The following is a 14,726-nucleotide window of genomic DNA, read 5'->3' on the forward strand; positions in this document are numbered from 1 at the left end:
GCACCTTTCTGGGTACCTGGTAGTTATCTGAGAGGTTCCGCACTTTGGAAGAAAAAGAGAAGAAACATTTCAAAAGTGGAGAGAATTCAATTTTTAAAATCTTTGTAATTAGTGGCTGGTGTTGCCTCACCCCTCCTCTGACTTTTCTCTGTACAAGCCAATTGTCATTAGAGTGGCCTCATGGGAACTGAGAGGGACAAAGAAAATGAGGTTCTGGTTATGGAAGTGAAACACAGGGAGGGCAATAGTCATCCTAGTTCAGCTTAGGCCAAAGTATGGGCTCTAGAATGCACAGGCCACATGGAACCTTAGAAAACTCCTTGTCTCTTTTTGGTGTTTGTTTGATTGCTTTTGCACAGCTGGATATGAAACTCTGGCCTCGCCAGTGTGCTAGGCTGACTGCTTGTGTCTCCCTGACACCGTTAGACACTTAGATGAGCCCTTGGGTGGGGTGACCCTGGAGGAGGCAGCTACAGTAAAGATAATAAAACTGACAAAGTTAACTCAGGAGTGAAATTCAACACTAGGCTGAAGATGCTGAGATAAACAAGAAAGCATCGTCAGAGCCTAAGCAACACTTGGGGCTGCAACAACGGGGAGACCCTGTAGTCTATCTCCGCCTTCCTTTCTGATCACAGCCTCTTAGGAACAGGTGGCGGGATTCTTCCTCAGGAATACCTTGCTGACAACTGGGCTGATCTACAAGCCAGGACTGTCCCTGTTGATGGCGGCCACCCTGTACATATTCAGGTGTGCTCGGGTAAAACTCTAAACAAATTCTGACTCCTGCCTGCTTGCTCGCTCACTGTCCTGCCCTTATGCTCCATGGTGGCTGAGACACAGGTAGGCGGAGTGACTGTGGCCAAGGACCTCCTGCAGCAGAGACCTGCATCCTGATTTGCTGGAGAAGGTGACTGAGGGACAAGACAAAAACAAAACCACTGCATATAAACATACGGTCACGCCAGCGTAGGCACTGGAAACTATGTGTCTCCGGGGGTTTATCCAAATTTAGAAAAGCTGCAGGGAAATACATGAGCAGTAAATCCTGGCCGGTCAGTGGCTGAGTGGTGAGCCAAGGCTTGGGGCATAGGCAGGAAGAACAAGAGGCCCATCCCCCCCCCCCCCCCCCCCCCCGGAGCTGGGGACCGAACCCAGGGCCTTGCGCTTACTAGGCAAGCGCTCTTCCACTGAGCCAAATCCCCAACCCTTTAATTTTTTAATTACATTTATTTATATATCATGCAGTGGGGGTGCCATGCACTCTGTGGCAGTCAGATGACGACTTACCAGCCTCTGTTCTCGCCTTCCACCGGGTGGATCCCAGGAAATCAAACTCAGGCCATCAGGCTGGGCAGCAACACCTGTGTCTGTGTCGTTTAAGTGTACACCACGTGTGTGCCTGTGCCCTTGGAAGCTAGAAAATGACATCCGACCCCCCCACCCCCACCCAACCCCGAGCTGGAGTTAAGGGCAGTTGTGAGCTGCCACATGTGGGTGCTGGGAACCGAACTCAGGTTCTCTGGAAGAGCAGAAATTGCCCTTAGCTCCTAGGCTGTCTCCCCAGCCCCACCCTTCCCTTTTTAGACTGAAGGGGTCTTTCTGAAGACTTTCTGGGGTCACTGGTGCTCTGATTCTAGTTTCCCCCACAATCCCATTACACATAACCTGGTAAATACTAACAAAGATTTTAAAAATAACCATGGGGTTGGGGATTTAGCTCAGTGGTAGAGCACTTGCCTAGCAAGCGCAAGGCCCTGGGTTCGGTCCCCAGCTCCGAAAAAAAGAAAAAAGAAAAAAGAAAAAAAAAAATAAAAATAACCACTGGGATTTTTAGGAAAAAAAAAAGTGTATGTGTGTGTTTGTGTGTCCACGTGTGGAAGTCAAGAGGGTGACTTCACTAACCTTTACCTACCCAGCCATCTGGCCAGCCATAATTTTTAAATAAGTACAAAAATGTTTTAAAAATCATATAAATACATTTTTATATTGTGTGTTCTTCATATTTATTTAGTGTATTGTGGTTTTCAAGCACTTACGTGTATTTTATGTGCGTGAGTGTTTTGCCGTCATATACATATGTGGAACACGTATGGGCTGGTATCCACGGAGGCCAGAGAAGGCAGTAGATCCTGGAGTTACAGATGGTTGCAGGCTACTGTGTGGTGCTGGGATCCTCTTCAGGAACAGTCGCCACTCTTAACCAGCGAGCATCTCTCCACCCCCTTTACTGGGTGTTACTAAGGTCTTGCTATGTACCCCAGGATGGCCTAGCAATTGCTATGTAGATCAGGCTGGCCTAGAACTTGCAGCAATCCTCCTGCTACAAGTCCTGGAATTACAAGTATGAGCTACCCGTGCCCAACTTAAGTATTTAATTTTTTGGAAAATGGAAGGTGGCTGGCATCTTCCAGTCTCTTAGGCGAAAGGATTATTTATTTTTCTATCTACTTCTGAGCTGCTGTTAAACTAGTGTCGAGGCCTCTCGAGTGGCTTGTGGGGTATCCTGCCTTTTCACATAACATGCCACTGTTGGGTTCCGTTTATTGTTTCCTGGGACACACGCCCCAGGGTGGACACACCTGAAAGTGCATCATTGTGTGCAACATGAAGGTTCAAACATGGGAAGCACACATAGGGAGGCACAGTGACATCACTGGCGACGAAGTATGTGTCTTCTCTGCACCCTCAGCACCGTGACTTGCAGCTTTAGTCTGGATTTTCATGACGGCAGTGTAACTGAGATAGCCCCAGAGCTGACGCTGTCACACAACCATGTTGGAGGGGGAAAAGGAAAAAAGGTTTCAGAGTCTTTTATGACTAGGGAGGTAACTTTCCAGAAACCCCTCTACAGATTTTCCCTTCAAGCCCCTTTGGCTACAGTTGGACCACAACCATGTTGGAAGATAGGCCAGGTAGTGATTATCTAGCATTTCCAATGTCTAGGAGAGGCAGCTTGACCAGTGAGGAAAACTCATGAAGAATGGCACTTGGCATTCTCCCCAAGGAGGGGCTGACCAGACAGGTCTGTCTGCCACCAGAATCTACACCTCTGTCCCCTGCTTGTGACATTATCTACAAGAGTCATCGACCAGCTGTTAAAACCGCCTTTCATACAAACACCACTATAAAAACACACCTCTCCAAGATCACTTGGGACTTTCTGACCTCTTGTCCTTACAGTCCGGGTTCCCTCAACCACATTGTTCTTAAGACAAAAAGTCCTCTCTCAAAGATAGCACTTAAACACCATTTTTGCAATTAAACCTTCAAATCCCCAAACAGGCCATCCAAACAGCTGTAGTCAAATGGTGACTTCTCTGGTCTCCCAGGGAACTTGCTCGCACAGGGCACAGGCCGTGTGAGCCTAGTAGATGAGGGAGGGCTGTTATGCCCTCTGAGTTGCAAAGGGAATGCAGGAGTGAGCTGTCCCCTAGGTGAACACAGACTCACAGCTCACCAAGGTAGACTTGGGCAGGGCACCGTAACAGATGCATTCCTAGATCCTCAGTGCTGTCAGTCACCTGTGGACTTGAACACTCTACAGGAATCTCATGCTTTTCTGAGTTCTGCTTCTGGGAACTGGGGGAAGGAACCATCCTGGACATTCTACTCTCCTGAGCTAGCTCCATCAGAAACTGGTCACCTGGAGGGAGACAAGCTGGCTCAGCGCAGGCTGACAGGTAACGGGAGTGAGCACTCACCCGCAGACCCTGCGAGTCACTCTGTCCTCCCAAGGGGCATGCATGGAGTCCATAGCTAGAGGCCCAGGCTCGTCAAATGCTGACACTCAACCGCAGGGCTGGAGAACGCATCCCCTCCCTGTTGCAACACCACAGATGAAAGGCCTATTTATAGCAGTTCCTTTTACCTGGTCCACTTACCAAGAAGATAACACACACTAAAAGACAAAGGTCTCTATTTGGAAGCTGGGTGTGGTGGTGCCCACCCACGATGCCAGCACTCTGGAGTCAGAAGTATTGCCGGGTTCAAGGTCAACCTGGCCTCCACAGCAAGACCCTGCCTCGAAAGGCAATGACAATGATAATAATAATTTTTTAAAAATTACCATCTGAAGAGGACCAGACCGTTGAACTGGAAAGTTAGCAAAGGTTTTATTATTTTTCTGTTTTTTTGTTTTGTTTGGTTTCTGTTTTGAGACAAGGTCTCAGGTAGCCCAGGCGAGCCTAAAATTTGCTATGTGGGTTAAGATGATCTTGAACTCCTAACCTTCCTGCCTCCACTTTCTGTGCACTGGGATCACAGATAAATATACTCGGTCTGTGTAGTGCTCAGGGTAGGACCCAGGGTTTCATGCAATACTGAGCAGGCCCTCTACCAACTGACCTATAGACCCAGCTCTTTTAGGCTTTTTGAAGCAGTCTTCCTAAGTAGCTCAGGGCGGTCTCTAACTTGCAGTGATCCTCTTGTGCACTGGTTTGAATAGGTATCTCATAGACCCCTGTGTTTGAATGCTTGGCCACAGGGAGTGCACTATTAGGAGGTATGGTCTTATTGGAGTAGATGCAGCCTTGTTAGAGGAAGTGTGTCACTATGGGGGTGGGCTTTGAGGTCTCCTACGCTCAAGCTATGCCCAGTACGGTACACTGTCTCCTTTGGCTGCCCGCTGGTCAAGATATAGATCTCTCAGCTCCTTCCCCGCACACCTCCCTGCACGCTGCCGTGCCTCCCACCATGATGATAACAGACTGAACCTCTAAACCGTAAGCCAGCCCCAATTAAATACTGCCCTTTATAAGAGTTCCTGTGGTCATGTTGTTTCTTCATAGCAATGAAACCCAAAGTAAGACATCCTGCCACTGGTGTGCTAGGATTTGAAGCCTGTGCCAGCACACGGACTGAATGTCAGTGCTCCTGTACATTGGCTAAAAGCAGATGGCTGCTCCCTTCTGTCTGCTGCTGCGTTCTCAGGTTGCACATGAATGCTAGATGATAAAAGCTGCTTCAGCCAGCAAGTTTCAAGTTCAGTTGCCTGGGGCCCTAATTCAGTGGAGGGGTATGTACAAGTACCGGGCCTTGGGTTTGATCCTTAGCACTAACAAACCAAACAAAGGTCCACATTCAGTATGTCAAGAGTCAAGAATGTGGTGGCAGGAATGAGCCTTGTTGTAGTGGCTTCGACTTAATTTGTTTCCATTATTTGCTTCTCGGAGCCAATCACAAGACACAGGGAATATGCTTTGCTGATTCACCTGGGCCTGGATCCTGCGATGCTTTTCTTGAGTAGAATGTGAAACACTGGGGGGACAGGAAGCCCAAACAAAAGGCAGAGTGATGGTTCTTATCAACTTGACAGAATGGGCAATCAACTAGGAATGGACCTCTGGCCATGCCACTGTGGGATTATCTTGAGTATGTTAATTAACCACCTAACCATCTGCCCACTGTGGGAGGCACCATTCCCTAGTTGGGGTCGCAGACTATATACTTAAAGGAAGGGAGAGCAGCAGCAGCAGCAGCAGCAGCAGCAGCATCCCCCTCAGCTTCCAGACCAGGGGTGTCTTGTGACCGTCTGCTTTGACTTCTCTTCCATCAGTACCTTGAACTATGAGCCAAAATAAACATTTCTCCCTTGAGTTGGTTTGGACAGGAGGAAACACACACATATGAACACACACACACACACACACACACACACACACACACACACACACACACACCCCTAAGTCAGGGGCTATTGCTGGAAAAAACGAGACAATGAGAGTAAACATGAGACTTCATGTCTGACTCATGACAATATGATTTTTCTCCTGGAAATAGGTACATCCCAGTCACACCTTCCTCAGGATACACCCAGTCAGCTCTTTTGCGCACTGTTGTCTCCCACACACTAGTTCTGACTTTGGGTGATTTCTGTGGTTCACCACACCCGATGGACACCTGTGGGTTCTTTTTCCATACTGGCCATAAAAGACCAAGCTCCTCCAGAAACAGTGTACACAGAACATCAACACGCACGAGGTAAAGATCACTCTTTCTGCATTGCAGCAGCGTGGCCGCTGTCTCTGGGCTTTCCTTCCTGTCTGCCTCCTATGGAACGCGGCTCATTTGGTCACACGCTTGTTTAATATTCTTGAGACTCTCCTGAACATGTTTCTCTTTATCTTCAATGTTATATCATAAACACTTTTACCATTATAGTATGCAGACCTCATAAGTATAATCTATTTTATAAGCCTATTTAAACAGTTGGATCTAGTATCTGTGAAATAACCACAGTTTGACAGGAAAAGAAGCACATGCAGACCTGCACATATACAAACGCAAAACAAAGAATGTAGTCATTTTGAAAGGCTCCCTGCTCGGGCCTTGCTGCCACAGATCTATTTTCATGCTGGCCCTGTGACGACTGTTTTAACAAATGACAGCAAACAAGATTGCCTTCCCATTTTACTTTATTAATATGGCATTTAGCAACCACTTATAGAGGAGGAGTGATGGGCTGCGTACTATTCAGAGTTCTTTACGGATTCATTCAATGCTCACAATGACCTTGTAAAGGAGTTCTCATGATGGTGCTAGTTATCAACTTGACAAAACCTAAAACCACTTGGGAGGTGGGCCTCTGAGCCCCAGAGGACTGTCTCGATTACAGTGAGGTTGGAAGACCTTCTCCTAGTGGGCGGCACCATCCCCTAGTCCTGGCCTGCAGCGGAGCTAAGAGAGCAAGTGGAGCACTGGCGTACACGCGTTCTCTGCTTTCCCTGCCTATATTCGTAAAGTGGCTAGGATGGACTTTAACCTCAACTCAGAACCAAAACACCCTTCCTCCCTTAAGCTGCTCTGGTCAGAGTATTTTATCACAGCAATTCCCACGTAATGAAAAAGCCTCCCCACCCCACCCCACCCCACCCCCAAATCATATAGCTTGCTCAAGGTCGTGTAGCTGTGAAAGCCAGAACAAATACCACAGACAGTTCATGTTTAGAACTGCAATCCTAATTACATGGTAGTCATTTAGTATTCCTCTTTAGAAATTACTTTTCCTGCTGAGAGGTGGTGGCATAAGCCTTTAATCCCAGCACTGGGAGGGGCAGAAGCAGGAAAATCTTTGAGTTGGAGGCCAGCCTGGTCTACAGAGTGAGTTCCAAGACAGCCAGGGCTACACAGAGAAACCCTATCTAAAAAGAAGAAGAGGAAGAAGATGAGGAGGAGGAGGAGGAGGAGGGGGAAGGGGGAGGAAGAAGAAGAAGGAGGGGGGAGGGGGAGGAAGAGGAGGAGGAGGAGAAATAATACAACAACAACAATGACAACAACAACATACACAGTATAGGCTGGCCTTGAACTCCTGATCCTCCTGTCTCTACCTCCAACCTGGTATTACAGCCATGACCATAGCCCACTTCTCCCACTCCCAGTGGAGAGAGTTATTAGAAATGAATGTTCAAATTGTACCTCTTTTCTTTTGAGTACTCACTGGGTGGCCCTGCCTGGCCCAGAACCCTGTATGCAGGTTAGGCTGACCTTGAATCATAGACATCTATCTGCCTCTGTCTCCCAATGGCTGGGATCAAAAATGTTCTCCACCACAGTCAGCCTCATTTATTTCTACAGTCAGAAATCCATTTTCCTTTACACTGACTGACCAAAACTTTTAATCTTTTTCTTTTGAAACAAGGTCTCATGTAGCCTAGGCCACAAACCCACCATGTCCCTAAGGATAGCCTTGACTTTCTGATTCTCCCCCCTCACACCTCTTGAGTGCTGGAAATTCAAATGTGAGACACCACATCCAGTTCTGTGCAGTTCAAAGGATCAAATCCTGGGTGCCATGCTTGCTGGGTAAACAATCTACCAACTGGATTACATCCCAACCCTGTAAGTCAGCTTCAAGACCGAAACGTTCAGAAGCCAGCTTCCCAGAGGGCTAGAACCTTCTTTTTCTGATCTAGCGTCTGTGCACTAGGAGACAAATGTGGAGGGGACACTGCCAGAGAGCACGTAATGCAGCTGGCTGTCTTACAAGCAACTGAATCATTCTTTACCTGGTGAGTCAGGAATTTTAAAAATACGGTCATGCACTGATAAGGGTGGAGAGGGGACCAGGGAAGAGATTTTCATCTTTATGTGACTGTCACAGAATGTAGGAGTGCACGTACACAAGACTTGTTGGTACTGGATCATTGATCCAGATCTCAATGCAACCAACAGACACAGTAACACTGACCTATGAGGCACTAGGAGACAGTTTAGTGCATAGAGGTTTTGTCTGTTTTATGGGTTTCGCAATTTTGTTTTGCTTTTGGAGACAAGGTCTCCCTGGCTGGCCTCAAACTCACAAGAGATCCTCCTGCTTCTGCCTCCTAAGTACCCATGCTGGGATCAAAAGCATGCGCTACTGTATATATTTTTCTTTTTTAAAGAAGTTCAGAAAAAATTTAAGAGTTGTGTCCGTTTGTTTTGTGTATGCATGTATGAATACATGCGTGTATGCGTGTATGTGTGCACATGCGCCCTGCATGTGTCTCCTTCCCCTGGCACACTGCCGATATTTCAGATGCTGACTCTCATGACGAACAGCCTTGATCGCGCCACGGAGAACACTTTCCTGAGAAGCTGCTTTCTGAAAGGCATGATGTGCACTCGAGGTCACAGGGCAACTTAAGTCTATTCTCCTCCTACCACGTGGGATTTGGGGACAGAACACGGGTCATGAGGCTTGTCCACAAATTAGGCCTTAAACACTGAGACTTGTCATCAGCCTTGGTTTTGTTTTTGTGTTTGAGGCTAGGTCTCATAATTGGTCGGGAACTTAGTATCTACATAGACCTGGCTGGCCTTAAATAGATCTCATTTCTCCTGCCTCCACTTCCTGCTCTAGCATTGTGCACGACCATGCCCAACTGTGCATATACTACACTTTCCTTTTAATTAGGCATATACTCTAAAATGATGATGGAAAGTGTTCTACAGTAAATCCGTAAACCTACAACATGGTTGTTTGTTATTGAGTGTTATGTACTGCATAACTATCACCCTTTTTTCTCTTCCTTTTAGTCTTGGGAAATGAGTCCAGAGCCCTGAACATGCCCTATCACTGAGCTGCACGGCAGCCTGGAGACCTTCACAGGGTGGGCAGCAAAGAGTGTTTGCTTGTTCTGGGATCACGGCAAACCTGAGTAATCGTTACATTGTGGAATCACTGGGCAATAAAACGCTTCACCTTCCTTATATTTGTAGTCCATAGATGACCAAAGCATACATATTGGGCCCATTGATATAGGTCTCAGAACCCCAGGAGAAACGGCCAAGGGGCCTGAGACATGGGACTATGTGAAATCTATGCACGGGGCTTTCCTTCATCCGTGAGCATCCTGAGTACAGCGTGCCCACCGCTGACCCTGGCACAGAAGCAGGTACTTCTACGCTAGTCTTTGTCACAGGTGGGCAGGGTCACTTCCTCCGGGACAATGTGTCTGTAGTGGCTTTGACCTCAGTCTGAGCAGGGGTATGGTGCCACTGAAATCCTTTTTAGGAGGAAGTCAGAAACTAAACATCATGAGGGAATGTCAGCCTTGCTCTATGTCTCCATTAGCTTCCTCTACACATTCTCGTCTCTCTCCTTACCCTCCCTCTCCTCTCCCACTTTTCCCTCTCCATTCGAGTCTCCCTCCCCCTCCCCACTAGGTACTGACTGGGGTCTTTGTGGTAATATGGTAAGTATGGCCCCCACAGGCACACTTATTTGCTTAGTCCCTGTGAACCGTTTGGGAAGGATTGGGAGGTATGGCCTTGTTGGAGTAGGGAGGTTGCTAGGCGTTGCTTTTGAGGTTTCAAAAGCCCACACCATGCTCTGTCTTTCTGTCTCCCTCTCTCCCTCTTTTCTAAGCCTGGAGATTAGCATGTAATGCTCCACCTCCATGCCCGTCTGTTTCCTCTAAAACTGCAAGCAGCCCCCAATCCAACGCTTTCTTTTATAAGAACTGCCTTGGTCATGCTGTCTGTTCACAGCAATTAGACCCCCATGTCCAAGGTAAGTGCTATACCATGGGCCTGCACTCCCCACCAAGGTCTCGTGCACCCCGCAGTACGGTCTCTCAGAACCCAGCCGCATCTACAGTGGCCTGAGGATGCAGATGTGGGCAGAGAGGTGGAAGGTCCAGCTGTGCAGTCAGCTGCCACCTTAAACTGGCTTCTTATTTTTGCTGTGTTATTTTTAGATCCTGGTTATATTTACATCTTTTAGGCTTTATTGTTTACTCCTGAAGACGAGTTTTTCGGATGAGATCAGAAGGTTCAGGTTTTGTTAGGCTATAAATAGGAAGATCATTTTCAAATTTCAGTTAGACAGGACACGGAACTTTCTGAGTTATCTTTGGACTCCTGATATCCTGAACTCTAAAAGAAAAGTCTTCTTGTGTGACTCTGGGCGAACATGCAGCTGAGTTTCCCTTTACCACAGTATTCCCGTAAGCAAAATGTGTGATACATTATATAATTTAATCCTGCTTGGGGTGTGTGTGTGTGTGTGTGTGTGTGTGTGGTCTGTACACACATGTGTGCCCACAAGAGTGGAGGCCAGAGGTCCAATTGCTCTCTACTGTATTTTTGGGACAGAGTTCTTCACTGAACCCAAAATTTACCAATTCAGCTAGACTGACTAACCAAGCAGGCCCCAGACATCCTCCTGACTTTTTGTTCTATGTGAGCTCTAGCAAACAAACTAGGGTGTTCACAAGTAATTGACAGGTACTTAATGGACAGAGACATCTACACAGCCCCTAATGCTTAAAAATCAACACCATATACATTTTCCTCTTACCATAAACTCTTCCTAGATATTTTACACATGTCTGTGATTTAGTACTAATAAGTTAGTCGTGGTTTAATATCTGTTCTGTGAAGAGACACTATCTTAGTTTGGGCTTTATTGCTATGAAGAGACACCATGATCACAGCTATTCTTATAAAGGAAAACACTGAACTGGGGCTGATTGACAGCTTCAAAGGTTTAGTCCGTTATCATCATGTCAAGGAGCAAGACATGGTGCTGGAGAAGGAGCTGAGCTTCCACATCTTGATCTGCAGGCAGAATGAGCCGTGTGCCACCCCGGGTATAGTTAAGACCTCAAAGTCTGCCCCTGTAATAACACAATTCCTCCAACAACGTCACACTTCCTAATAGTGCCAAACATTCAAACGCACAAGTCTATGGAGGCCATTCCTACTCAAGCCACCACACTCCACTCCTTGGTCCTCAGAGGCTTGTACCCATGACAAAATGCATTTAGTCTAAATTCAAGAGTCCTCAGTCTGTAAGAGTCTCAAACTTGTTTAAAAGTCCAAAGTTCAAAGGCTCTTCTGAGATTCATGCAATCTGTTAACTGTAATCCCCTGTAAAAATCAAAATCAAGCAGATCGCGTATTTCCAATATATAATGGCACAGGGTTTACATTCCTGTTACAAAACATAGGGAAGGGAGCACCGTGAGGAAAGACTGGACCAAAGCAAGACTGAAAACCATCGGGCAAACTCCAAACTCTGCACCTCCGTATCTGATGTCAAAGTCTCCTTCAGATCTCAACCCCTTTCAGCTTTGTTGACTGTACCACACACCTCTCTCTTAGGCTGGTTCCACTCGCTGTGAGCAGCTCTCCTGGGTGGGTATCCCCTGGCTCTGGCATCTCTAACCTCTTGGTGTCTCCAAAGTAATGGAGGCTTCACTTTCACAGCTTCACGCAGTGCCTCCCTTGGGCCTTCATGCAGGGACACCTGCTGCCCCGACCTCAGTGGCTTTTCTTAGTTGACAAGGGAAGTTTTATAACTCCTTTCTTCTATCTCTAGTTCTAAAGCCAAAACAATGCAACCAAAGGTGCTTGATGGGCCTGGAACATGGCCCCCTTGCTCAATTACATTTTGACAAGCTTTCTGTTTTCAACGGTTTCCTTCACTGCCTAAGCATGGCCGTCCAGGTACTTACTCAGTAGGTCATGCTGACCTTCAGCTCAGAGATCTGCAGGCCTCTGCCAAATGAGCTCCAAAATGAAGGGCGTGTAACAAACTGTTCTTAAATTCCTCTTCACACGACGGAGGCCTAGCTGGCTGGGTGGGATCTTGCAAAGAGGTCACCACCCTCTTTATTCCGTTTAATACCTTGACTCTGCCTATCTCCTTGAACACAGAATCCAGGTCCATGTACTTCCTGGTGCCCCTTTCTCCTTGAACCATGCATTTTGTATTTTCCCTTGCTCAGCGTTGCACATAATCACAATGGCACAGCCCCACTGGGCTGTTCTGAAATCTCCTTTCCTCATGTAATTAATCCAGAACTCTACACTTTAGCCTCGGGCAAACTTTTCAGACAAAGGCAAACAACAACCACATTCTTCACCAAAATGTCACAAGAACAGTCTCTAGGCCACACGCAAACATTCTTCCCCTCTGAAACCTCTCGAGGGAGGCCCCACAGTTCAACTCACCCTCGGCACCACCGCCTTCCATGTTCCTGCTAGGAGGGCCCTGTGGCTCTACACAGTGCTTAGAGCACTGTAGTGCTTTCCTAACCCAAAGTGCCCAAATCCACCTTCCTCCAAACAACAGCATGGTTAGGCCTATCCCAGCAACACCCCAGTCCTTGGTACCAACTTCCAGCTTTGAGTTTCATTGCTGTGAAGTGACACCGTGACCACAACATGACCTCTTATAAAGGAAAATGTTGCACTGGGGCTGGCTTACAGTTTCCATAATTGTCATGGCGAGGAGCATGGCAGCAGGCGGACAAACAATACTAGGGGAGGAGCTGAGAGTTCTACACCTTGATTTGCAGGCAGCAGGAGACTGTGCCACACAAGGCATAGTTTGAGCAGAGACCTCAAAGCCCACCCCCACCGTGACACATGTCCTCCAACAAGGCCATACCTTCTAATGGTGCTACTTCCTATGGCCAAGCACTCAAACACACTAGTCTATGGGGACCATGCATATTCAAACTCCACAGACAGTGTGGGGGACGCTTGCTTACAGATTCAGTGGTTTAGTCCATTATCATCACAGTGTGGAGCATGGCTGGTGCTAGAGGAGTAGCTGAGAGTTTACATCCTGATCAGAAGACAGACAGACAGACAGACAGACAGACAGACAGACAGACAGGGAGAGAGAGAGAGAGAGAGAGAGAGAGAGAGAGAAACCTGGACCTTGCATGGGCTATTTGATGCCTCAAAACCCACCCCAGTGACAAAACCCCAAGGCGACAGCTACTCCAGAAAGGCCACATCTCCCAATCCTTTTAACCCTTCTTAAATGGTGCCATTCCCTGGTGACTAAGCCTTTGGTGGCCATTCTTATCCAAACCACAAGTAATAATACGCCAGGCCGGTTTTCTAAGCCAGCCTCTCAGTGTTAAGCATTTGAACCATTTTCTATTGTTGTAGATAACATTGTGGTCTTTCTCCCCCACCCCCCCATCCCATCCACATTTCAGCTTAGTTTCTTAGATTTCCCTGAACTGGAATGACTGGGTAAAATGGCGCGAATAGCTTCTTTTCACTTGGTAAATTTAAAACGTTTCATCTTGTAGTTTTAGTATGTATTTCCTCGCTGATGATGTCAAACATTTTTCTTAATCTCTGTTTACTAGTTGTGTTTCCTTCTTTGGGAGCTCTCTGTTCACATCCTTTGTCTGTTTCCTGTTAGAGCCTTAGTATTTTTCACATAATTTGTATGTTTTACCCACCATAAAGTTCCCAACCTGTGTCTTAATCCTAACCTCTTTCTTGTCTGAATTTCAATGCCAGGGTGTTGTTTGTTGGTATACATGTTTTCAAATTTGAGGTTTTCCCCTTCATGCTTTTCTTCCTCCTTCTCTGATTCTTTGTGGGCAGTGACTGTATAAATGCAGTGGATTCACCAGTCACCTGTCCTCTCCTGGCCAATGATCCCTCTCACAGATTCACTCCCATTTCCAAAGGTTCTGAGGGCTCCTGGGCTCAGTCCAAATATGTCTTCTCAAATCCATTCCCTAGGCAGCAGCTCATCTAGCCTAGGGCTTTCAATATTAATTCAATCTCACTCCAGTTTCTATTGCCAACCTGGACCCCCTGTCCTGCTACTCCAGACTCCAGGCTTCAGATGCAGCACCTCCTCTCCGTCCAACAGAATCCTGAATGATTCCTTTTCTCGATGCTGACAAAGTCCCAAACAAAAACCACTGAGAGAAGGAAGGCTCCATTCTGCCTCAGGCTTAGGGTAGAACCTGTAAGGGTAAGAAAGGTGTGGACACAGAGTGGGTCTCGCTGTAGTGGCAGGGGACTTGGTGAGGCAGCTGTTCTTGTTGGGAGATAACAAGAAGTTCAAGTTCTTTGGGTGACCATAAAGAAGTTCAAGGACCCCAAAGCACCCAAGAGGCCTCCTTCAACGTTCTTGTTCTGTTCTGAGTACTGCCCCCTAAATCAAAGGCGAGCATCCTGGCTTATCCATTGGTGATGTTGCAAAGAAACTAGGAGAGATGTGGAACAACACTGCCATGGATGACAAGCAGCCCTGTGAGAAGAAGGCCGCCAAGCTGAAGGAGAAGTATGAGAAGGATATTGCTGCCTACAGAGCTAAAGGAAAACCTGATGCAGCGAAAAAGGGGGTGGTCAAGGCTGAGAAGAGCAAGAAAAAGAAGGAAGGGGGAGATGATGATGATGAGGATGAAATAAAGGAAGAGGAGGAAGAGGAAAAGGAGGAGGAAGAGGAAAAGGAGGAGGAAGAAGAGGAAGAAGTT

The 14,726-nt window shown here is 47.1% G+C and overlaps 1 protein-coding gene across 1 annotated transcript in view; it reads right to left on the reverse strand.

The window, feature by feature from the left end:
• Positions 1-1,963: 1,963 nt before the first annotated feature.
• LOC148005674 (uncharacterized) overlaps positions 1,964-14,726 on the reverse strand; it is a 57,086-nt gene continuing 44,323 nt past the window's right edge. Inside the window, exon 4 of the mRNA XM_087551560.1 lies at positions 1,964-2,762. Within this exon, the coding sequence (XP_087407686.1) occupies positions 2,616-2,762 (147 nt within the window). The 3' untranslated portion in view covers positions 1,964-2,615. The remainder of the gene's footprint in view (positions 2,763-14,726) is intronic.

Source organism: Rattus norvegicus, chromosome 5, assembly GCF_021556685.1.
Source record: "Rattus norvegicus strain SHRSP/BbbUtx chromosome 5, alternate assembly SHRSP_T2T, whole genome shotgun sequence".
In the NCBI taxonomy this organism is placed as follows: Eukaryota; Metazoa; Chordata; class Mammalia; order Rodentia; family Muridae; genus Rattus; species Rattus norvegicus.